The sequence below is a fragment of the Pantherophis guttatus genome, chromosome 9, assembly GCF_059756535.1.
Source record: "Pantherophis guttatus breed Tessera chromosome 9, ASM5975653v1, whole genome shotgun sequence".
Lineage (NCBI taxonomy): Eukaryota > Metazoa > Chordata > Lepidosauria > Squamata > Colubridae > Pantherophis > Pantherophis guttatus.
The window spans coordinates 21,609,127-21,635,010 of NC_142071.1; the positions used below are offsets into that span (position 1 = coordinate 21,609,127).

The following is a 25,884-nucleotide window of genomic DNA, read 5'->3' on the forward strand; positions in this document are numbered from 1 at the left end:
AGAAGCCTATCACTATTATCTCTTCCTATTAAAACTCAGGTTGAGAAAAAATATATATAGCTTCCCATTTCCACAAGCAAAAGAATTCAAGTGGCTTTTTATTACCACGCAGAACTATTTAATGGCTGACTATCCAGCTCAATTAAAAGCTCAATGAACAATGGCTGTGGAAGTGTTGTTGTGCTTTCACGCAAACTGCAAAACAGATATTGCTATCACAGTAAAGACAGTAAAGAATTGCCTAAGGAAACCTAAGATTGTAATCACATTCTTAACGACAATAAAGGTCACACCACAAGGCACACATTATACATAATAAGTATGCAGATAACCCCATCCTGTGCAAAGGAGCAAGCCGGGCAATCATTTGTGGGCTGCAGAGAAGATTTTCCTGCCTTTTTGAAACTAGAATAGCCAGGCACATACCCCACACTTTTAAAAGAATGAGGGGAAATGTCAAGTTTATGGACAATTCCAGGGTGGATAAAAATGAATGATTTTTTTAAAAAAAATCAAAAAAATCGTATGTTTTTGATTTAAATCAGATTTTTTTTTATTTAAATCGAATTTTTTGATTTAAATCGGATTTTTTTGATTTTTATCGAATTTATTTTAATAAAAAACTTTTGGGGTAAAAATCTATCATAAGATATTTTTCTATTTAAGATACATAAATAATTTCGTTTATTCAGCATGAAATGGAGCTTAGTTATGTAGCATGAGGCTTACATTCTGCAACACTGGGACTATCGGTGAGTCAGCAGTGGGTCAAAGGAGTAGCAGAGATGACAGTTGCTCTTTAAAAATTATGATTTAAATCGAGTTGATTTAAATCAAGCCTTTTTACTAGTGATTTAAATCATGATTTAAATTGTGATTTAAATCAACTCGATTTAAATCAAATCCACCCTGGACGATTCCAACAGAAGGATCTCTCAAACAAAGACATTCAAGATGATCGAGCAAATTCAGTTTCACTGCTATTAATGTAATATTCATCTTACATAATATTCATCATTTTATTCCATTTAATCCAAAATCCACTTCAAAGCACCCATTGTGCCTTTTTACTTACAGATTCATTTTAGAGCAGTGTTTCTCAACCTTGGTAGCTTGAAGATGGGTGGACTTCAGAATCTGGGAGTTGAAGTCCACCCATCTTCAAGCTTCCAAGGTTGAGAAACACTGATCTATAGCAATAACACTTAGATTTATATACTGCTTCACAGTGCTTTACAGCCTTCTCTAAGCGGTTTACAGAGTCAGCATCTTGCCCCCCAACAATCTGGGTCCTCATTTTACCCACCTCCAGAAGGATGGAAGGCAAACTTAAGCCCCACCAGGATTGAACTCAAGGCTATGGGCAAAGTTTGCCTGCAATATAGTGCATTCTAACCACTGTGCCACCAGACAATCACCCAAATTTAAATAAAATTGATATTCCACCGCAGCCCTATCAGATGCACCAATGAACAGGCTTTTCCACAGGCAAAATCCCCCCTTAACCATTATACATTTCTGACATGCAGTAATGTGGGGATTTGTGTACCCCAGGTAATACTTGATTTATAACCATAACTGAGCTCGGAATTATGGTCCTAAGTCCTAAGCGGTTAAGCGGGTCATCAGTGCAATCTCTTTTGCAACAGTTGTTAAGCGAATACTATGATCAGTAAGCAAAACCATTGTTCACAATGCCGGTTTCCAGCAAAAACTGGGCAGTTAAATGACATGTTTTCGGCAAAATAAAAAAAAAATAAATTAAAGCACAATCATATGACCATGGGCTGCCACAAACAGCTGTAAATGGGGACCGGTTACCAAGCACCCAAAGTGTGTGTGTGAGGGGGGGGAGGGAGGGAAAGAGAAAGAGAAAGAGACAGGGAGAGGGAGAGAAGGAGAGAGAGGGAGAGGATAGAGGGAGGGAGAGGGAGAGGGAAGGAAACAGAGAAGGAGAGAGAAGGAAAGAGGGATGGGGAGGGAGAAGGAGAGGGAGAGGAGAGAGAAGGAAAGAGGAGAGAGAAGGAGGGAGGGAGAAAGAGAGAAGTGGAGGGAGGGAGGGAGAGAGGGAGAGAGAAAGAAGGAGAGAAAGGGAGGGAGGGAGGGAGGGAGGGGGGGGAGAGAGAGAGAGAGAGAGAGAGAGAGAGAGAGAGAGAGAGAGAGAGAGAGAGAGAGAGAGAGAGAGAGAACACTAGCTAGCTTCAAATCTGGATTATAAGTAGCCCGGGGGAAGTCCGTGGTAACTTCAGTCTCTAAGCAACTAGTCATAAATCAAGGACTACCTGTATTCATGCACATCATGTATTATGTAAGCTGACATCAACATTATGTGCAGGCTGGACAGAAACTGAGGCTCACAGGAAGCTGCTTTTGATCAAGCCAAACCGTAAGTCCTTCTACACGGGCGCCTATTGCAACTAAGACTTGATAATCTTTCTATATGCAGGGACATTTCACTATCAAGCATCCAATTCCACTGACCGGGACTGCTGGAGTTAACACTCAGCAACATCTGAAGAACTGCAAACCCTAATTTATGCAAACTGGCTGGGTTTTCCAGCCTTATCTGGATCTGTTAAGAGGCTGACTTGCCTTATCTTCCACATGCAGAGCACGTGCTCTAAATCAGAGAGCTGAAGAGCTCTTCCCTGATTTAAAGTTTCCTTTCCCAGATAAGGTCAAGCTCTAGTTGATTATTGGATCCAAACCCACAGCTTGTCAACAGGCTGTTATCCTTGTTAACATAGCAAATAAACGCTGATCTGTCCTAACTAGGGAGGACATTATGCAAGACCAAGGCGTGAATGAATCTCCACCCAGCCATGAATGATTGGGCCCCCCATGTGTCAAAAAGATTAGGAGATACCAACAGGATTTTGTTACTATGAAGTTGGTCCTAATTTTATGATGTCTCCCAACATTAAAAAACGGCCATCTTCTTTTGACTGCTTCCTTGTGCAAATCCTCCTGGGATTACTTTACTGCAGATGAAGGAGAATAAAATGTTTAATGCTTTTCAACATTTTTTTTTTATTATTAAAAAGCAAAAATTCTGACACATCTACAGTGGAGCAAAGCTGTTACTTCTCTCTCCAGGAGAAATGTGGTAATCCACATAAAGGAAACTCTTCTTGGAGAGGGAGGAAAGAATTTTTTTTAAAAAAAAAACATATTTCCTACAAGCAATCTAGAGGAGCCAGAGATTTATTAACAGCTCAAAGAAAGACTTGTGTGATTCTTGCGGAACTGGTAGCTCAGCTCCAAAAGAAAGACAACCGCTATACTTACGAGAAACAAATTTTGCGCATTTGATTTCCTATTTACCCAATTTTTTTCTTTCTATTCTGCATAAATTTAGAAACTCTTTACCAATCGCAATACAAAGTCGCTGACAGTAGAATAGCTAGTAGATGGAAGTGGAGTTTTACAACAGAAATCATTCTGACCAAGCTTTACAAGATGTAATTGCACAATGGATAGCTGGAAATTAGGGTAGAACAATGTTTTTAAAAATAATTTCTCGTTACTGCGTTGTTCCACAGTTCCTACACAGTTCCTTACAAAAGGTCTAAGACTTGATTGTCTAAAGCAGTAATACCTGGGCGTATATCTCTATATCTGCTACCCTTTCTTTACCATTTTCCTTATTTACCACTCTTTAAATGCCATTAACCAGGCTTCTTAAGGGCCTTTTCTTCAGTAGTCCTATAGGCAAGGAACCAGTTTCATTTGGGATGTCAACTCTTAACACTTTTCGCTCAAACAGTCCCCTGAATGGACTTTATTGCTCTGTGCAGGTCAATATTTTAACCATTATTGTATAATGGTTTTTATTATTATGTTTATGTTGTATCTATATTTGTAAGTCACCCTGGAATAGTGCCTTTAAAATGGAACTACAATTCAAAACAAGTTTTCCTTCTCATCTACACAAGGGACTTTTCCTTGTTGTGAGTTTTTTTTCTATACGTCACAGTCTGAAAACAATCATGGTTTTCAAAAGCTCATCTCCAATAGAAACAAGCTGAGCTTGTCGATTGAAAGGTCGGCAGTTCAGCGGTTCAAATCCCTAGTGCCGCGTAACGGGGTGAGCTCCCGTTCCTTGTCCCAGCTTCTGTCAATCTAGCAGTTCGAAAGCACATAAAAAATACAAGTAGAAAAATAGGGACCACCTTTGGTGGGAAGGTAACAGCGTTCTGTGCGCCTTTGGCGTTTAGTCATGCCGGCCACATGACCATGGAGACGTCTTCGGACAGTGCTGGCTCTTTGGCTTTGAAACGGAGATGAGCACCGTCCCCTAGAGTTGGGAACGACTAGCACATATGTGCGAGGGGAACCTTTACCTTTAATAGAAACATTGAGGTATACACTTACAGTATTGTCAGTCAAGAGTTTTCCTGATTCCCACAAATTTTGCTTTTATAACTGTACTGCCATATACAAACAGATAGGGCAGATGCATGAGGCATTTAATAATACATATTAAATGCATGTGGGTACTAGAAACACATGTAAGTAAAATTACATGTAAAAATACAATTCCACTTAGCCAGGCTTCCAAATGCTGTCATTTCTTTGCAGTTTAAGAACAAAGACTGAAACATATTTGAAGCAATATGAAATCCTGATATTAATTTTATTGATTGCCTCTGTACTTTATCAATAACTTTGATTATAGGCACCAACTTTTCAATGCATCAAAAATCAGTCATCAAAAGGTTAATCTTCAAACCGAAGAGAGGAAATGAAAATGGATTTTTCCCCCTCAGCTTTTACAGCTGAGGTTCATATAAAAAAAAAAAAAGCTTTTGCTACAACACTAAGTAAAAGCACAGATGGAAGTTAATAAAATGCATTGATTCTCTTAAAAGGCACCTTTAAATGCTGCCACACTCAAAATATGTCCCTGCTGCTTCTATCGCTGAGATCCTTCGCAGTGAAAAAGACTTCTGCCCCGAAGATGCTTTTAAAAGCAACTCTGCCCATCCAGTCTACGCTTATCCTTGCTAAATTGACTGTTTATTTTCCATGGCTGGAATTTCAACCGAGGCCTGTTAATTCCAAGACAGTTCCAGCAACTAATTGGGGGGAAAAATAAAACCCCTTCCAGGCATCAGCTCCGAAATTCAAGAAACTCCAGCCGGTCATGAAACCCAAATTAAAAACCTCACATTCATCCGGTTGCCCCTTTCCTTAGTTCCAAATGTCCCTTGGGACGAACGTACCTATGAAGAGGGACAGAGATGTCCCTGGGTCCCCCAGTTAGCCTTTTCCAAGCTGCCCATTTCATGCTGAATTTGCGATGTGGAGAAATCGGTGCCGTTTCATTCAGGGTTTGTTTTTGTTTTGTTTTTTTTCATTCCTCACTTACGCTCTTGCTATGAAAAAGTTCGGCCAGATGAACCATGTAGCTTTAACGGGTGCCAAGAGAAACAAGGGGAGGGAGAAGATACATGCAGGACAGTGTTCCAGAGCTAGACATTCAACTGGCTACCACAATTTAAAAAAAATAAAAATAAATAAGAGAAAAGCAAAATAAGAAACTACCATCCAATGCCTGGAATTTAAAAAGCACCATCTCATTCTGTTCCATTTCCAAGGCTTGCTTCATTTCTCTTGATATTTCCCTGATGATCCATCTTTGCAAGCCAACAAAATCCCTTGAAATCGTGAAGGCTGAAGAGAGTGCAACTGAGGCCAGTATTGCCGGGCCTTAACATCTCACCATTTAAAAAAAAAGAAAAGAAAAAAGAAAAGAAAAAGCAAGCACTACTGCCGCCTCACAGATTACTGGAAAAGAAATTAATAACGTTGGAAGGTCGGGTTTTTCTGCGGCTGAAATCCAAACAGCTGCCAGAAATAGGATCTTCCAGAATATGACCCGATCACGGTTAACAGTTTGTAGACAATATTTTAACATGATGTAACTAAAACTAGAAAAAATAAAACCGAGAACTGAAAAATTGGTGTCGCTCACTTTGAAATTAAAACCTTTCTTTCCCATTATGGACACAATTGGTCTCTTATTCTTATTAACCATAGCCTTGTGGGAACTCAAATGGATTAATTGACCGACCGACCGACTAGAAATATAAGGGCATAAGTTTAAAAATCAACAAAAACCCAAGAGAAATTTGCCTTTTTTTAAAAAAACAAAAAATATTTTATTTTGGCACTAAAAAGATATGAAGCTCCAGATAAAATTTCTTGAGCAGCCTATTCCAAAATGGATCCCACTGCTGACAAATTCTTAGTATAGAGAGACACTAACCACCAGAAAGGGATGCGGGGGCTCAGTGGCTAAGACGCTGAGCTTGTCGATCGAAAGGTCGGCAGTTCAGCGGTTCGAATCCCTAGTGCCATGTGATGGGGTGAGCTCCAGTTACTTGTCCCAGCTTCTGTCAACCTAGCAGTTTGAAAGCACGTAAAAAATACAAGTAGAAAAATAGGGACCACCTTTGTGTTGAGTCATGCCGGCCACATGACCATGGAGACGTCTTCAGACAGTGCTGGCTCTTCGGCTTTGAAACGGAGATGAGCACTGCCCCCTAGAGTCCGGAACGACTAGCACATATGTGTGAGGGAAACCTTTACCTTTACCCTTAACCACCAGCTAGAAGAGTGGTGGACTCAGAAGAAAAAGCTTCTAAGGCAGACCTACAACCAAATATACTGCATGAATATTTTCCTTTCTTTCCTGTAACTGAGGATGTTATGCATTGCTCTCTAATTAAGTAATTATGGGGGTTTCTTTTTAAATCAAACATCAAATGATTTACAAAGCAGAAGCAATAATCTAACCATATAAATATCCCTTTGTATATGTGTTGAACAGACTGTTCACTTAAAAAGGTGTTTTAATATCTGTCTGAGTATTCTCATACTTCAAAAACACTGTGTTGATCTACTGCCTTTCACTGTGATTGCTCAGAAGCCTAATACACAATTCTGCAAACCCCTTTTCAATTAAAAATGTACAAATGTTTTGATAAAGAATTACTTCATAGAATAAAAGCAATTGGAGTGGCAATTTTAAATGTCCAAGAGAAGATTTTAAAGAGCTTATTGCTAGTCTTATATCTTAGTCTAATATCTGTGTTTTTTGAATTTTAAGATGTCAAGGTCTTCAAGCACCAAATATGCTGTCCTCTGGGAGTTTTATCCAGCCAGAATTTCATAAGTATGATTGAAATGAATTTTCCCTGTTTTAATCTTACAACCAAGTTTGGGAAGATATAAGAAGAAACCCAGAAATATAGTAAATTTAAGGTCATCAACTATATTTCAGAGCTGATCTTCATTTTCACTCATAAAATTACAACTTCCTATCTATTAGGATAACCTGGAATGATGGGGCCTATTCTTCTTCTTCTTGTGCCATATCCATCATCAGACATTGGCGATCATGTTGGCGATCCTATTTTTATCAACAGCCGCACGAAAAAATGCTGCTGAGTTTTGTCCAAACCAGTCCCTATGGCTGATCTTTTCCATCAGGAAAGAGCAAAAATGTTTTCTAATATTTCCTTCCCCAAAGTATCACTGATGCAGTCGGACATTTTAGAAAAACATCATCATCGTCAGTAAAAATTGAAAAAAAAATTCAAGATTAGCTGGCTGATCTTTCAACATCTCAGACGTACAAAATTATAGATGGGTGGGAGGAGAACAATACCCACCCACCCCAGCTATATGCTTATACACTCCCCACTCTCCCATTACCAGAAGTGAAGGTCACTTAAAATCAGAGTTTGATTTCTCTGGGTATAAATGAAGTTTCTGCATTAACATCCAGGAGTCAGTCAAATCAGGTCTGAAAGTGGTTGCTAGGTTACGACGACTTTTTGGTAGGAATTTACTTCAATGAAACCAATGATGTGTTATCGTGTGGATCATCTGAGAATGTTACTCCATAAAGAGGTTAAGTAGGCAAAATAGTATGTTGTTGTTTTTTTCTTTTAAAATAAGCTCACTTGTATATTTCTTTCGCATTCTAAACCAGCAATAACACATCAAGCAACTCTCATCTCAGAAAGATTTTTCTGTCTGGATGTGTCTGTTCATGAACATGCCTAGATATTTATGTATTTGAAAGGAAGACTAGTTTCCCTACCCACCTACCCCCAAAAGCAATTTAGAAAGAGAGAAACATCTCCTGATTCATTGAAAATATGGTTAATAGAGGCAGATGAGTATTTTCCTGTATAATCTTCTTTGGAGGAGGATTGCCTTAAATTCAGACTCCCTTTATTACTGAGCAAAAATGGGGGGGGGGGTATTTGGGGGGGGGTTACATGAGTATACAAAAAGAGACAATGCTGAACTGCAAACATCTAGATTATCCAGGAGATCCTTTAGAGATCTAAAAACAGCCACTGTACACGCCTTCAGACTCTAGAAATCTTTGTTTTTTCCCCCCTGTTGCCTCCTTAAGTGAGCATTCATTTCTTCCCTGCTAAATCTGCATGACTCAGAGATGCCATTTCAGCCCCAAACCTAAGTTTGGCCACATCAAGCTGCACCAGAATATTTCAGAATATAAACTCTGGGGTGCGGGTGGGGTATCCAGTTCCTCCTAGTTGCAGTGTTCAAACTATCCTCCATAATTAAAATGAAATATTAGGTTTGTCCACATGGAATAATTTCCAGGTTGAAATCTCATAGTCGTAATTTTTTTTTTAAAAAAAAAAGTGCATTATAGAAAGCAATACTTGCTCCCAAAGAAATGCATTTCGTATCAGGATATTGTATTTTTTTTTCTCTCCAATTATTGACAACAGCCTCTAATGGACATTTTTACCTGTAAGCCCCTACGAATTCAGCCAGGCATTATTCTAAATGTACAGACGTCACAGCATGGATGCTGCTTTATTGAATTAATTGGAATCTCAATTACCACCTTCAGGATTTGATCACCTGTCTAGTTTTCACATTACGCTATGACCAACTGCAGGTTTTCAAGCCACCACTGTGATGTTGAAGTAAAGATTAACCCATTATCCCTTAATTGACTTTTGAGCCTCAAGATATAATTGGCAATTAGTTAGGGGACCAGCTGTATTTGGGGAAGTGATTTTATGCTTCTCAGATTTCTGCTCCATAAAAACCGGAGTCTGTGCTCTCTTATTAGGGAGCAAGCTCCTAGCGAGAGTTAAGAAGCTGTAGAAACAGAGAAGATTACACATGAAAGGTAAGGCTGAATTTTATCAAGTCTGACCCAATTATTTCATAGACAAGGCCATGTACACTTTTGGGTTCGCAATTGCCTGTTCCCAGAATTTTTTTTTTTTTTTACTTTCCAGTCTAGCCTATGGCCTTGGTATCTAATAATCTCCATACATACACCAGTCTGGTCCACATTTCTGAGGGTGGTATGGTAAATTGAAGATGGCTCTTGTTGATAATTGCGGTAAAGACCAGGGAACCATGAATAGACCAGTTCCTTGGAACCTCTCCAGATAAGCAAAAGATGGAGATCACCCACATGTGCTCCGGGCAACTGCTCTTCACAAGAAGACGCAAGACAGTGGTTTTCTATGAGTTTGAGCACTGGGATAGGACAGGATCAGCTACCGTACTTGCAATTGTGGTAGAGTCTTTAAAGGACATTAAGTTTACAAACCTCACTTTCTAATCACTTTCAGAAATTACCGAAGAACCATCTTACAACTATTAAAGTTCTTTGAACATGACTTTGAAAAGTCTTCATTGGATAAGTTTATCTTTAGTTCTGAACAAAATGAAAATTAATTATAATTTTAAGAACTTAAAGAGAATTTTAAACAGCAAAAAACTTTAAAAGATTTTTCTCTAAGAAAATGATAAACCGATTAAGGGTCCAGATAAATTTGGAATATTGTCTTTTACTATAGGTTTTTGGAATCAACTGTAAAAAATTAAAAGGTTTAATTTGGGAAAGTCACTAATGTTGAGTTTATTGCTTATTGCAAGTCAAAACGAAGGTAGTGATTTTAGAAACTGGACACTAGAAGAGACTAAAGAATCTAAGCAGAAGGGGGGGGGGAAATACACTCCTATGGTTGATGTCAGTTAATATGACACAAAATGGCACAAAACATTTTAACATTGGAAATATTAAATGAGATCTCAGAAGATCTCAGAAGAACAAATTAGAAACTGCAATATGAATGCTGTCAGCAATGATGTCTGCTTCTAGAGATAAGACTACAAGATGTTAATGAAGGAATGACCGATGTGGAACAAATTTTACTTGACAAGACAGAGAAAATACCAAAACTGGAATTACAAATGACAGACCCAGAGAATGATTTGAAAAAGCAATCTTTACTGGATGTACAAAGGAAACTGACTGAAGTTTTAAATTAAAAGGGGAATACAAATGATTAAACCAAGAAAATGTTCTAGAAAATGTTTTCTCATCTACGAAAAGAGGCCTGTTAAAAGCTATTTTTATTTATTCTATTCAGTCATTTGATTCCTTCTGTTCTAAGGAAATGTGGCTTGTAGATATTAATGTTACCTATTTGCAAGATATTAAAATATCAACATTATGATGCCTGCTCACTTCATATTAATCTGCATGACACTTGTCTTTATATCCTATATATAATTGACCTTATTGCTAATGCTTTTCTGCCTGCATCGACTTCTACATAATCTACTTTGCTTCACATTCATCTTGCATTTTTGTTATTGACTGCAATTTATTATTTATTTAGGAAACCAACTGATATGCCATCTTCTCACAGACACGCAACTCAGGTTGGCATCCAACACATCTTAAAAAAACAATTAATAAACACATTAAAAAGTATAAAAAACCATCCCAAAATAAAGAACGATAATGTTAAAAATTGTAAGAGACATTGAAAGCCAAATGAAGTAAAAGGCATGGGATATGTGTATATACATACTTATGCAAGTAAACACTCCATAAATCATTTTATCCATGAAACTTGCTCCACATAGAGAAAATTACAGCCCATGCACTAGCCCTATTTCCACAGGAAATATTATTCAGATTTCAGCAGCTATATAAATATGGTTCTTTAAAAAAAGAGGATCTGAATGATGCATCTGTTTGAGTATGTCTACAGGGCATGCTTGGCAATAAATCTTTACCCTTGAAAGGTATCAACAAAAAAACTGCTTATTAATATGGCTCCTCACACTGAGGAAAAGAAGCATCGATTGGACCTGAGGAAAATAACAGATAAGCAAAATAATGAATGCAAAGCAACATGTAAGAAGTAAGATGCAGGATGTATGCCTGCCTATCGCCGTGACAACAATGTTTATGTGATGACTAATTTACTATTTCTGTGGCGATGCTTTCCATACTCCCCAAAATTCAGTACCAGAATTCATTTAGTCCATTAGCCGTATAGACAAAGGGAAATTGCCACTGGCCCCTCTCTAAGTCTAAAAGGTTTGGTTTTTGCTTCCTGCCGTTGAATAAGATGCATCTCCAAGAGCTAATAAACTCTTAAACCTCTTTCCAGCAACTACATCCAACCAGTTACTGACTCCCACCTACGGTAATAGCACATTTCCATCGCAAGGGTCTAGGAGGATGAGCGCAACCCTCTCTTGATCTTTCCTGCGGGTCAATTATCATCGTTCTCATCGCTATGGAAACCGATATTCTAAGGAACGCTGCCAGAAGCCCATCATCTCCAAACTTAACCCTCAAGCTTGCAAAATAGGCAAAGATTGCTTCAAGCTCACAAACTGCATCAGCCACGTGACCCAGAGAAATATAATTAGCCACAAATCTACACACACACACACACACACACACACACACCAGCAGCAACAGCAGCAGCTTACTACCATGGAGAAAAAAGGCAATCTACATTTCCCTCTATTTCTTTGGGCTGTTCAAAAACACAGAAGGATTTGGGGAAAGTAAGTGTTGAGGTCAAAGCAGGCCCTCAATTATTTTTCCTCAACCCAATTAATTCATGCATTTGCCCATATCCCAATCGCTCCTTCTGGGAAAAAGGGGAGCAGCTGCCAGAACAAATGCAGCCTAGCTTCAGCAACTGTGGACAGACCTTTAGAGGCTTAATTTACAAAAAAAAAAACCAAAAAAAAAAAAAAAACCCACCAAAACCTGGAAGTCATTCAAGTTGCTTCCATGTACCTCGCCGTGTCCCCCAGAGCCAAGATCATTTTAGAGAGGAACGTTGCTAGGAGGGTCAACAGGGGGGAAAACAGTTGACTGGATGCCGACAAAACGGCAGGGAGAGCAGAATAAAAAACTCTGAGAAAAGTCCCTGGTACAAGGAGGACACCGTGGCCTCGTTCACATATAATGATATTAGGCCGGAATGGTTAACATATTTATGAAGCCCAAAATCAGCCATCGGGGTTTAGTTTCTCAAGCGGATCAGGCCACCATATAAAAAATTCTGAAAAGTGAGACAATCTTTGTCTCACAGGCTGCTACGGTATATTTGTAGGAGCCCTGGTGGCGCAGTGGTTAGAATGCAGTATTGCAGGTTAATTCTGCCAACTGCCAGCAGTTCAATTCCCACCGGTTCAAGGTTGACTCAGCCTTCCACCCTTCCGAGGTGGGTAAAATGAGGACCCAGACTGTCGGGGGCGATAGGCTGATTCTGTAAACTGCTTAGAGAGGGCTGTAAAGCTATTGCTATTTGCAAAACAATGCGATACCTAAAAAACTGACTTACAATGACCTGACTTCAATTGCCACCCATAAAACCCAAAACAAGTTGCAGGTCCAACATTTATATAATAACCCTTGATGTATTTAATGGTCTATAAAAGGTGAGTAACAGCATGACTTTCCTATAGTAACTTCTGCCTACCTGAAAGTTATATCCATACAGGTGATCTTCAACTTACAACTATTTTTAAAAAAAAAAAAAAAAAAAACAATGGTCCTTGGAAAAAAATGACTTACAAACTGTCAACGCATTTCTGATAGTCACACCACCCTCAGAGTCATGTGATCTCAATTCCAGCATTTGGCAACCAGCTCACATTTACCACTGGTTGCAGCATCCTACAGTCATGGGATTGCAATTTGTAACCTTTTTTGCTGATTTCAGTCCAAAAAACAACAGCAACACCTTCCATTGGGGAAGTGAATTCACTTAATGACTGCATGATTTCCTTAAAAAAAAAAAAAAACTGTAAAAATTGTCATAAAACTAGGCCCGACTCAAGTTATGATGACATACGACAGAAATTGCAATCCCAATTATGGTTGGAAATTGAGGACATTCTGTGTGTTTTTATGTTAGTACCTGAAAGCTGTTCTGTGTCTATTTCAGTCCGTTTTTAGGCTCCAAATACTACCTGGAATCCTGTATTAACATGATTGTGATTATATTAATTGCAGCATCCCTTCTCTTTCTGCAAAAGTAAATCAAACCCCATCACTAACTCCTTTTACAGAACAAATAAATCGTAAATCTAAGTTAGTTCTGTGGAACAGTTTTCTGCTTTCTCAACACTGGGTGGCAGCATACTGCAAAGAATAAAGTTTTTCTGCTGGATGCGGAAACATAAATCATGTATTCTAATTCCTTAAATTTGCATTAGAATAGACACGTGCAAAGCAAAAGTTAACATCACAAAAATGATATGTTGTACTTCGTTAACTGGAGGAAAAACACGTTTTCTATTGTGATAATTGTTGAGCAAAAGAAAGGAGGATATTCTGGGCATCTCGAGATACAAAAATGAAGATCATTATGGAAATGATCCACTCCTCTTTTTTAGTAGTGCAATGGAAGGATTGCTATACTGGTTTCACCTGCTATCTGGTGCCCATCTGTACCATTTACAGACATTCATCACCATCTGGAGATTTAGGATGAAATGCCAACCATAACTTGCTCTTCCATCCCAGGAAGCAGGAAGTCTGCAGTAGTCATGAAATAATTAAGGAAGTAGTTTTGGAACTAATAAAAAGAAACAGGGTAAGGCTTAATCCAGATGAGTTAGCTCTGCAATTAAGTACAAGAACAGATCGATCTGAAGAGACATTTACACATGATCACAGATGGCATTATATTTCATCTGAAGGATCATGTATACCATTCAGAACTTCTGCAGGATCCCAGCGTTGATTGAGAAAGTTGAGGCCAAAAAATTATCTGGTAGGGCCAACAACAGCTCCCTTTAGATCAGGGGTGTCAAACTCAAGGCCCACCCTAGATACAGTAAAGGACCAGCCCTTGGTGCCTCTGCCAGCAAAAACGGAGCTCGGGAGGGCCACCCACAGCCCTCCCAACCTCAGTTTTTGCTGGCAGAAGGTTGCAGGAAACCATCATGGGAGCCCGTTTTCGCTGGCAGAGCATTCGGGCCACCACATGTGACCCCGGTATGAGGGACATCGAGCTGGCCATGCCCACCTTGGCCACACCCACCCTGGCTCCCTGAGGTCAAACACAATCCTGATGTATCCCTCAATGAAATCGAGTTTGACACCCCTACTCTAGATCCTGACTTGCCACAAAGATCCATATGCCAATGAAATCTAAGCAGAATTAATACTAGGGACTGAAGTTTAAGATCATGTGAAAATCACAATAGCTGCCCAATGCAGCCACTTGCCCTAACGGAATTTTTTTTTAATCAGATTATATAAAACTGTACTGTACTACTTGTACTTTTTAAAGATGGTAACCCCAAATGGTTCAGATTTGGACAACTACATCTGTGTCAATCTACCTATAATCTGAGATCAACTGGCCCCAGTCTATATCTGGGTGGGCAATTCATTTTCCCAAACGGCCACGGGGAAAGGTGGACTGTTATGGAGAGCCGAACCAATAGACTGAACTGAATTCTGCTCAATATTAATTTTCTCGCTTTATACAAAGCAGTATATTAGAATAGAATTCTTTATTGGCCAAGTGTGGTTGGACACACAAGGAATTTGTCTTTGGTGTATATGCCCTCAGTGTACATAAGGAGAATAAAATACATTCATCAAAAATAAAAAGATACAACACTTAGTGATAGTCAAGGTTACTATGCATACACATATGTATTTTTTTTAAAAAAAATAGCAGCTGCCATCAAAAAGCAATGAAGTTGTATTGTATGGATGGCATATACCGGTATGCTCTCACAGAGAGGGACTCCTCCGGGTGCCATCGGCCAAACAATGTCGGCTGGCGGCCCCCAGGGGGAGAATCTTCTCTGTGGGGGCACCTACTATCTGGAATGAGCTCCCCCTGGAGATACGGAGGATCCAGGATCTACGCACCTTCCGCCATGCTCTCAAGACCTTTTTATTTCACCAGGCTGGTCTGGCCTAACCTTTCCCATTCTCTTTTTAATGTAAATTTTAATGTAAATTTTAATTTGTTCTTAACCTGGGGTTTTAAGTTTGTCTTGGCTAAATTGATTTAATTCGATTTTACTTCTGCTCTTAAATTTTTGTATTCTATGTGTTTTATCCTGTGCCTGTTCACCGCCCTGAGTCCTTCGGGAGTAGGGCGGTACACAAATTAAATAAAATGAAATGAAATGAAATGAAATACTTATTTACATCTGATTTCTAATTTCTGATTGACCTCATGTAGGCCAGACAGGGACAGTCAAAGGGCCAGATGTGCCGGGGGGGGGGACACGGGACGGGACGTAAAAAGCCCAGGTCTAGTCTGTATGTTCAGCTTTTGAGAACAATGACAGTAACAAATGCATTTATTCTGTTTCATTCACTATTCATCCAACAGCATTATTAAGAAAACTCTTAGAGTTGGTTCCATTCTCTCCTGTATGACTTGCATTTTACTTGTAGTCCTTTCAACACAACTACAATTTATGAAGAATACAGCCAAAATGAATCACACTCCTACGTATAAGCCCAGATATAACTATCCTTCACTTCTAGACATCACCAGCTTTCTTAGCAATTAAGAATGAAATGTACTGCAATTGTTAAGAATAACCAGAGTCTATAAATGGAGAGAGAAAATGTCAATCAATCAAGATGAAAGTTCTTCTTCCTTTTTTAAGCCAACAGAAAATACTAAAATTGCTGTCTGAGGAAGCAAGGAATGAATTCCGTGAGGAAATATCTCAAATGAATTCAGCGAAATTAAATGGTCCGGTTTGACTGCATTTTTTTTTTCTGCAGTATCATCACGTATTAGAATTTTCATCCTTCCCATTCCCTCTTTCCTGCTTTCTGCCTTTTATACCGCTGGGCCCTTGTCAACCGCCATTTCGCTGAGCGTAATACTTACAAGCCAAGAATAAAAGAAGAATTATTTATAACAGCGTGACATTATCTGACGGAGTCAAATTGTGCTTTCAACAGGATCTCCTTGCATCTTGCATATATTTACCGAGCACTGAGAAAGGAAACATTTATAATGCTAGAAATAAATTATTTTTCCGCGTCCACACGCTACTGCTTTGCAGCAAATCTCTTTCTTACAAAACTGCACACGCTCCAGTCCTTTGACATTGAGGAGAGGGGTAATTTAAATTCTCAGCTCTTCTTACATTGGTGAAATTGAGGGCGGCTTATTAGGTGCCAGGAGACTTGGGAGGCCCAACCAACATGAAGTTCTTTATTAAAGAATCTTACTTTCTCTATGGGACGAAGAGAAATTAGGTCAAGTGAAATATATAAAGAATGGCAGAGGGTTGGTTTTTTTCCCCCAACTTTCTGGGGAATACCAATAACTCTGCTTTTGTTGCTAAGAGGCCAGAGAGAAAGAAAGAGGCCAGCCAGATTTAAAAAAAAAAAAGCCCCTGAAATACAACAGTGTCCCAATTCAGACACAACATATTGTTAAAAGTATGTTTCCTTCGTTTTACAGCAAAACAAAAAATCCATTTCACTGTTAACTACTTGCCGCCTAATTTTTTTCACACTAATTTTCTATTTGTCTGAGCAGGACTTTTTGTTTTGTTTTTTCACCAACAAAGCTAATATTCCAAGAGAAGAGAATACACGTAGCTCAGGGTTGGGCTGTGGTATCTTTGGTACTACTCTCTCTCTCTTTGCTTGAAGGCATTTTGTTACCTGACTAGGTAATATCTTCAGTGCTTAGGGGATATGGAGTTTGTAAACAACCAACGTCGAAAAGCTCCAAGGAGTCCAGAGCTAATATAGTCACTAGCAAAAAAACCTTAGCAAGCTCATTTGGTAAGTCAACATAATTAATCAAAGATGAATACAGACATTAGCAAGTCGCGAACCTTATCAACCAGATAGTTCTCGTACAAAAATGACGCCTCTGCTCGAACAAAACATGATTCCGCAGCTCTAGGAAAGGAAAGCCTACAGAAGGTTGGTCCTTTTATCTTCTCGCAAATTGAATCCAACAAGATTCACACCGTGAGCAAGCATTTTATACCTCTGCCAGGATATAGAGCAGTGTTTCTCAACCTTGGAAGCTTGAAGATGGGTGGACTTCAACTCCCAGAATCCCCCAGCCAGCTGGCTGGAGGATTCTGGGAGTTGAAGTCCACCCATCTTCAAGCTTCCAAGGTTGAGAAACACCGGTATAGAGGTCGATGTATTAAAATCAACATTAACTCAGCACTCATTTTTCATTTTGGACTGGTAAGCAGTGATTTTGTTTTGTTTTTAGAAATACTGTCAACCGTTCAGACAAGTTCTCCCTGGAACAAAAAAGAAACACTGGCCAGTCGCCAATGTCCTCTCTGCGGTCAAGGTATTGAGAAAATGATAACAGGGGCCGTTACGGATATTTGTTAACGGGAAAGGCAAAAGGCTATCTTGACTCATCCTAGTTTGCTTTCAGACAGAAGGTGTGACAAAGACGTTATAAAGTTACATCTGTTCGGGGTCTCGATAATTGAAGAAGCTCCTCTCTCTGCGTTTAAAGTCTGCTAAAAGGAGCTTTTTTTTTCTATGTGGGGGGGGGAAACGAGGGAAGTCAATCACGCGACGCTATTCCGCAGCGTCAGAGGTACAGATGGCACCGGCATTGTCTCGTTTATGATAAAGCTAGAAAACCTTCAAGGTCCGTTCGGCTGCAGTTCAGCAGAATTTTATTTTGCAATGACTGAATTTCCTCGAAAAGAAAACTACTCCAAAAGAAAGTAATTAGAAAGAAAGAGACGATTAAAAAGAAGGAAGGAAGCACCCAAAGGATAGCTGGTGGGATTCTTTCCAATCCATGGATCAGCAGTGGGGATGTTCAGAAAGAGAACTGAACAATATATATTCTGATTTATTTTCCCCTTCGCAGCTCCTAGCCTGGTCCAGCCCAATTTTTAAACCTTTCCTGTTCTCGTTGTTAGCTTCTCCATCAACATTAAAAGTGATCCTGCTCAGTTTTGGTTCTGAACGATTGGCCTACCATGCACGGAGTCTCAACTCTCTTTCCCTGCTTTCTTTCCAATATTTTGTTGGGTTGGAAACAATAAAAGCAGAAATAAAATTCCTGTGCAATGCTCAGACTGCCTACTTTCTCAATCTGCCTCCAGCTGGACGTCAATTCTAGAGGTTCCCTCCTCAATTTAACGTGCTTTGCCGTATTTACATTTGTGTCATGTGTGCATGCCTGTAGCGTATACTGGTCAGAATCCATCACCTGCTCCCAAAGCAAACACATTTGAAGTTGTATTCATCAAATAACTAATTCAAATTAACTGCCTATAAAATAAAGTTCCCAATTTGGGGGGGACCCCACTTTATTTGGCAATCAAGGTAGCTTTCTCTTACATACAAGCCACTCTGGCACACAAAGTCACCCTTTCCTTCACTTCCATCGGAAACAGGAAAATAAAAGGAGGGGGAAGAAAGGAAGAATAGAATGGAATAACAGAGTTGGAAGGGACCTTGGAGATCATCTAGTCCAACCCCCTGCTTAGGCAGGAAACCCTACACCACTTCAGACAAATGGCTGTCCAATCTCTTCTTAAAAACTTCCAGTGTTGGAGCATTCACAACTTCTGGAGGCAAGTTGTTCCACTGATTAATTGTTCAAACTGTCAGGAAAATTCTCCTTAGTTTCTCTCTTTGATTAGTTTCCACCCATTGCTTCTTGTTCTACCCTCAAGTGCTTTGGAGAATCTCTCTTCTTTGTGGCAGCCCTGAGATATTGGAACACTGCTATCATGTCTCCTCTAGTCCTTCTCTTCATTAAACTAGACATACCCAGTTCCTGCAACCGTTCTTCATATGTTTTAGCCTCCAGTCCCCTAATCATCTTGGTTGCTCTTCTCTGCTTTTTTACATCGTGGTGACCAAAACTGGATGCAGTTTTCCAAGTGTGGGCTTATCAAGACATTATAAAGTGGTATTAACACTTCACGTGATCTTGATTCTATCCCTCTGTTTATGCAGCCTAGAACTGTGTTGGCTTTTTTGGCAGCTGCAGCACAGTGCTGGCTCATATTTAAATGGTTGTCCACTAGGACTCCAAGATCCCTCTCACAGTTACTACTATTGAGCAAGATACCAGGTACAAGGTACAAGAGAAAAGGAAGGGGAAAAAATGGAAGGGTTAATCCACAGTTTCAGCAGTCAATGTCTGTTACCATTCTGAGGTTGTTGTTTTTTCTATTCTGCTCAGCAACAGTAAGATGGCTCACTCCCCCAACCATTCCCACGCACACCATTTATTTTACCATCAATGTTGGATTGTGACTTCTGCTTTAACGTCAGCGAATCGTTTTAATCACTACTCCCTGTCCCAAAATTTATACAGGGCAGGCTAACGGTATTTTAATAAATATAGCCACTTGCTATATACCAGCAGGAGTCTTATTAACTTAGAAACTATTTTGATAGGACAGGTTTGTCTGCCTTGCATGGTGGCCTCTGATTAATTCTGCCATTTTCTCTATTCTGTGCAACCCATTAAAAATCACTGAAAGCTATGCTACTTTTGGCACAGCCTTAGCCCGAAAAACTGGCTTTTAAAAAAATACATCTGTGAGAGAACACATGCTAAAGTATATCTAACAGGAAGGAAAAAAATGATAGAGGTTTGTCCAGTCACTATAATGGGACTTGCCCAACACTCAGCATTTGAACTACCAAAATATGATCAGGTCTTTATTGAAGTTATTATCCACGCGCTCATTTAAAAACATAGAGCTTGCTATCAACTTAAGCTAAAGCAACCGTTTTAAAATAAAGAATAATCAAAAATAGATCATATTGATAAGATTGCTTTGTCTTTAGATTGAATTTTACATAAGCCATTTAAGTCACTTTTGTGTCAATCTGGTTACCAACTCTTTATTACTAACACTAGTTTTAGTAGGAAGATAATTTAACATTGTGAGATGCTCCGTCACTGGAATTTTTCAAGAAAAGACTGGACTATCGTTTGTTGGGTATGGTATAAGGACTTCTGCCTTGGGCAAGGGGTTGGACTAGAAGACCTCCAAGGCATGGGTGTAATGCTCCCAGATAGGACCGGATCGCCCGGTCCAGTAGCAATTTTGGCCGTTGGTTCGGCGATCCGGTAGTGACGGTGGAGCAAAGCTCCGCCCACCCGCCCGGGTGTCATTACTTCCTGGTTTTAACCAGGAAGTAATGTGTTTTTTACCTTCTGCGCATGCGCAGGTTTTGTGAGCGCAAGCAAACGAGCGCGCGGCGCATGCACTTCCAAACCGGTAAGGAAGGTAAGTAGATTTCACCCCTGCTCCAAGGTCCCTTCCTTCCAGCCCTATGATTCTATGACTCAGTATACATATCTCCTTTAGTCTACTCTTATTTTTTAACATATAAGGGAACTGCTTTTATTTATGAAGCACTGGGGCAGAATTCCATTATTATTCCCCAGTGACTATGAAAATAGAAATGATTATGTTCATTTCAAATACAGAGAAAGATTAAGGATTCAAAACAGGACTGACAGTGTGTGATGCAATGGGCATGCATAACAGAGCTTGCTGATCCGTAAATCACCGTGGAAGCAGGAAGTTTGGAAATTAAATACAAGATTGCAAAACAGGCAGATGATAAACCTACAGAACCATTAGGTGAGGCTAGAAAATATGTGTTAAAGACGAAGCATCTCCATGACAACACATGAAACAGTTTAACCCGGTTTAACATTCTCTCACCTGTATATTGCCAAAGTCCACATTTTCATAATGGAAGTGTGCACATTCTGCCATCTTTGGAAAATGGCCTTTGGTGAAGGACAATCTGAAAGACAGGGAGGAAGTATATTATTGCAGAAATCAGAACCGACACTTCAATCAAGTAAAGGTTCTCCTGACATTGTCATCGGAATGTCTTGTCGTTCCAAATCCCACAGAATATGGGAGTATCGTCTATGTAACATAAAAAGAAACAATAAAGGAAAGGTTTCTAGGGAAAGAAGCAAACTATCAAGTATCATTTGTTGTTACAGGACAAATTCCAGCTAAAAAGAGTCTGCACCTGAAACTGAAATATGAAGGCAAGGAATTCATCCTTTAACGTGCCAATGTTAGCCCCGGCACGGCCGGCGCTGCCACAGCCCACCGAGCTAACCTTGATCCTACTGCTTCCAGGATGCTGCCAGCCACTGCTACAGCCTACTCTCATTCCTGAAGGGAAGGAGGACGTCATAAGGCAGCCGGCAGCCTTCTCCGCTGTTGAATTGCAAGCATCTCCGAGCGATGGGAGGCTCCCAGAGGGAAGGAGTAAGCGTAGCAGCCCTGAAAGTGCTGGCCTGAACTGGGAGCTGAAAGTGCTGGCAAGACCAGGGCTGAAAGAGCTGAAAGTGCTGGCAGGACTGGGGCTGATTGGGGGTGATTATGGCTTGCTGACATTCCCTGTACGCAGTAGGAAGTAAGTAGGAATGAGGTGGGTGTGACCAGTGTGTGGGCGGATAGCCCATGGATTAGGAGAGGGTGGGGCTGCTTTAATGGGCTGCCTAGGCACAAGACTTTATAAGGTGGTGGGGAGCACGGAGCAGTAGCTACAACAATATTTCCTTTCATTATTTATGGATGTCAGTCTGTACCGATAAAGCATCTTCTAACCATCATCTTCAAGGTTTGGAGTCTTTTATTTCGGAACCTGACAGCCAAGAGAGCTAGCTAGAAGATTGAAGGATAGCGAAGCAAACCAAGAAACACGAATGAACTTCATATATCTATCCCAATTGACAGAAATTATCTGTGAAAATAATTAAAGAGTCCATCAGTTCTATACTGGTAGACCTGGGAACCAAACATGTCTTTTAATTATTTTCTAGCTTTGACTTGGGGTTACAAAATGATAGGTATTGCTGAAGCTATATTATAGCAGTGCAGAAACTATTTTAGTGTCCTGCAGCACATTTTTTTTTTGGTGGTGAACAAAGAGTGTTTGATCATCAGTCATTCTTCCCTTAGGACTTTAAAAGAAAAATGAGATTTAGCACCTGGTCTTTCCCCACTAGAAAACAGGGTCATCAGCCTTCTCTTGCAGAATCAGCACATGATTGATGAGAGTTCTGAACAATTCCATTCCTGGATAGTTTTCTGAACTTCAAATCATTACTGGAGCCAAAGATGGATCAAATACAAGTCCACCCTACTAGCGGATTAAATTGGGAACAGAGGGGATTACAGAGGAAGAAAGGAAGTGAAGCTCAGTTCAAAGGAGTCCTTTCTCAAATTTGTGATAGTTAAGGTACATATTTTGCCATACTTTCCTTGTAAGTGACAGTCAGAGGCACTTTTTCTTCTTACATATAGGAAGTTTATGCTTTGATTCAGCAAGTCATCAAGACAAAACATAAACCTAAAGAAGCTAATCTAAAGCTTGTCCTGATGTCTGATTTGAGATAGGAGGCTCTGCTATCAAAATCAAAAGCAATGAGATAGAATTGGTGCAATCCCAATGACAAGGTTGCAATTAAGATAAAGCTCTCTCTATCTGTGGAAGCCACTGCACCAAAGACTGGAGCCTGAGGGCACAGAAGATGAAAGCAGACGAGGCAGCTCTAAATAGCGGTTGGTATAGAGATCTGTTCATGATAGTTACTCTGGTAGATGGGATGCAGCACAGAATCCCATGGTTCCCTCCCAACCCGGGGTGAAATTCAACCGGATAGGACCGGATCGGGCGAACCGGTAGGTACAATTTGAATCAGTTCGCCAAACCGGTAAGAATAACCCTTGGTTGGCCCCTCCTACGCCCGCTTGGTCACCTGCTCACCGCTCACCTCTTCCAGCCGCTCGCTCGGCCCTTCCAGCCACTCGATATTCCACAGAATTCAACGTTAAATGCAGCAAAGAGAATCCGAACTTTCCTCCCTCCATTCACAGCAGAACTGCTGTGGCCTGTCCCTTTAAGGTAGTCCCCGGGAGGGAGGGGGCCAGGAGGGACCATAAAGGGAGCAGCAGCTCCGCTATAAATGGAGGGAGAAAAGTTCGGATTCTCTCTGCCACAGTATTCACTATGAGCCCTTCTCATGCTCATACACACATTTTTTCATACTGGGTTCTGTGGGCGTGGCTTGGTGGGAGGTCATGTGACTGAGTGGGCATGGCCGTGAGTAACATTGAGTTGGCCATGCCCACTCAGTCACAGGAACCCCCCACCAAGCCATGCCCACAGAACCGGTAGGGAAAAAATTTGCTCCCAACCCCTTACCCAGTTTAGAAATAGGCCCTTTTAATTTCAGAGATCTGCACAATTGTAATAGGAGGAGGAAAAATAAAGCAGTAAAACACTTCATCTATTGGCCTGCCTTGGGTTTCTAGAAGTTAAAAAGGGGAGGGGAAGTGGGAGGGGAAGGCAGAAAATGTGGGCAGGCTTTCTGTTTAAGTGAGCATATTTCCTATGGGGGGGGGGACAATGGCTCAGCAATTAAAGACACTGAGCTTGTCAGCTGGAAGGCTGCAAGCTGGGTTCGAGACTCAAGCGCCATGCAACAGGGTGAGTTCCCGTTCCTGCCCCAGCTCCTGCTCACCTAGCAGTTCAAAAGCATGCAAATGCAAGTAGATCAATAGGTACCATTTTGGTGAGAGGATGAGTGGGTTCTGTGAGCCTTTGGTGTAGAGCAGGGGTGTCCAACTCGTGGCGTCACATCATCACGTGATGTATCTCGACTTTTTTTTCCCCTTCGCTAAACCGGGGGTGGGGGTGGCCAGCGTGTGATGCATCTGGCCCGTGGGCCACTAGTTTGACACCCCTAGTATAGAGCCATTGTCATCACATGACCATGTAAAATGTCTTTGGACAATGCTGGCTCCCTCAGCCAAAAAACGGAGATGAGCACCACACCCTAGAGATGAACACAACTGGACAGGGGAAACCTTTACCTTTTATTTCTTACTAGCTGGACACCCGTGCTTCGCTACAAAACTATGTGATTGGGTGTGATAAATTGACACTTAAAGCCTGAAACTTAATGTAGAATGTGTAACTCCGTAGCATCAGAGCGTGTTAATATAAGGCAACTGGCAGTTGGAACAGAGTTCTTTTCAGGTGGGGAGGGGGAGTAGAACGTCTAACTCCTTAGCATCAGAGCATGTGAATATAATACTGTATATGAAATAATAATTATCTGATGGTCATTTTGAAAAATCCTTTCTTAGCGAACACCTAGAAGCCAAGAGGAACATACGTGCCAAATTTCAAGTTTCTAGGCTTTACCGTTCTGGAGATTTCGTGATGAGTGAGTGGTATTTGGCTTTTATAGATTGCCTTTGTGCAACAGGGATTAATTTTACTTACTCCACCTGTATATCGACAACAAGTCAACCAGCATCTTGGAGTCAACATTTAGGAATGCCAAGAACGCCACTAAAGTTGCAAGGATGAAACAAAACATCTTACTTTTTCACATTCTTCACTTTCATGCTAGCTGTACTGCCACAGGTCCGCAAGGATAACTCTCCAGAAATCTCAGGGATGTCTGCACCTCTTGCCTGCAAAAAGAGAGAGAGAGAAAAAAAATAGATGATTTAACACTTTAATTCATTTTCAGTAAATATACAAGACACCAATTTTGCTACCTACAGATTATCTGCTGCCATAGGATTTGATAGTCTTAAGCAAGCGTGCAATACCTTTTACACTTCCAGATGGATGACGTGGCTTGTCTCTACATGTATCAAATATTTTAACAATGTGAGTGATGTGTCCAGACATCTAAAAATAAGAAAATCTGTGTATTTTCGAGCAAGTTTTGAGAAACAGTGAAACAAAGAAGCATACAAATACTCTATTTGAAATATATTTTAAACTTAGTTAGGTCATTGTATGATAACTATAATCCCTTAATATTTTTTTATTAAAAGAAATAGAGGCAGAATAGGTTTTTTAAAAGCTTAGGTGGAAATGACACTAACTAAATTCAGCCCTTATCTTTCTATTTGCAGCAATATCTATTCCTGAGTTGGACACAGCAGTTTGAGGAAGGAGCTGTAAGTAGCAGGCAGTTCGTGGGAGGGAGGGGAGAATTGTTATCCTGTTTCCTACAATTGGCATTGAACTGTTTCCTATCACTGTCAAGCACCTGCTCATAACTCAGTAATTACTAGATAGACGCCCCTTGTAGAAAATGCTGGGTATCAGCATAGCTTCCAATAGGCAGTTTCAATCTCCCTCTACTATAGGATGTAACATGGACACAACAATCATCTCCAAGCTTCCCTTAGAGGCAGTCTCCAATTACAGCTGTATACCTGCATATCATTAACATGTTGGTAGTAACTGCACCCTCAACCAATAGATGATTTCTCTCACAGAGGCTTCACTTAAATGTTAAAAGAATAAAGAAGAGGAGGAGGAGCCATTCAATCAAGTTCCTAACCAAACAGTTTTAAATGAGTCAGATCTAGTATTACCTCCAGGGCGGTCATGGAGACTAAGAGCCCTACCCTATAAAGGAATATAAACCTATCAACTCTTGGAACTTTTTGGTTAAAGTCAAGTATGAAGCTGGTTTGGGAATGGTGAAGGACTAAGAGATCATGAAGAGTGACTTTCAG

General features: G+C 40.3%; 1 protein-coding gene across 4 annotated transcripts in view; it reads right to left on the minus strand.

The window, feature by feature from the left end:
• Window positions 1–25,884, minus strand: part of ARHGAP32 (Rho GTPase activating protein 32) — a 196,568-nt gene that overhangs the window by 91,272 nt on the left and 79,412 nt on the right. For all 4 annotated transcript variants that reach the window (XM_034421953.3, XM_087875674.1, XM_087875673.1 and 1 more), the window contains exons 3-4: window positions 24,728–24,819; window positions 21,031–21,115 (exon numbers count right to left, since the gene is read on the minus strand). In XM_034421953.3, the coding sequence (XP_034277844.1) occupies window positions 21,031–21,115; window positions 24,728–24,819 (177 nt within the window). The remainder of the gene's footprint in view (window positions 1–21,030; window positions 21,116–24,727; window positions 24,820–25,884) is intronic.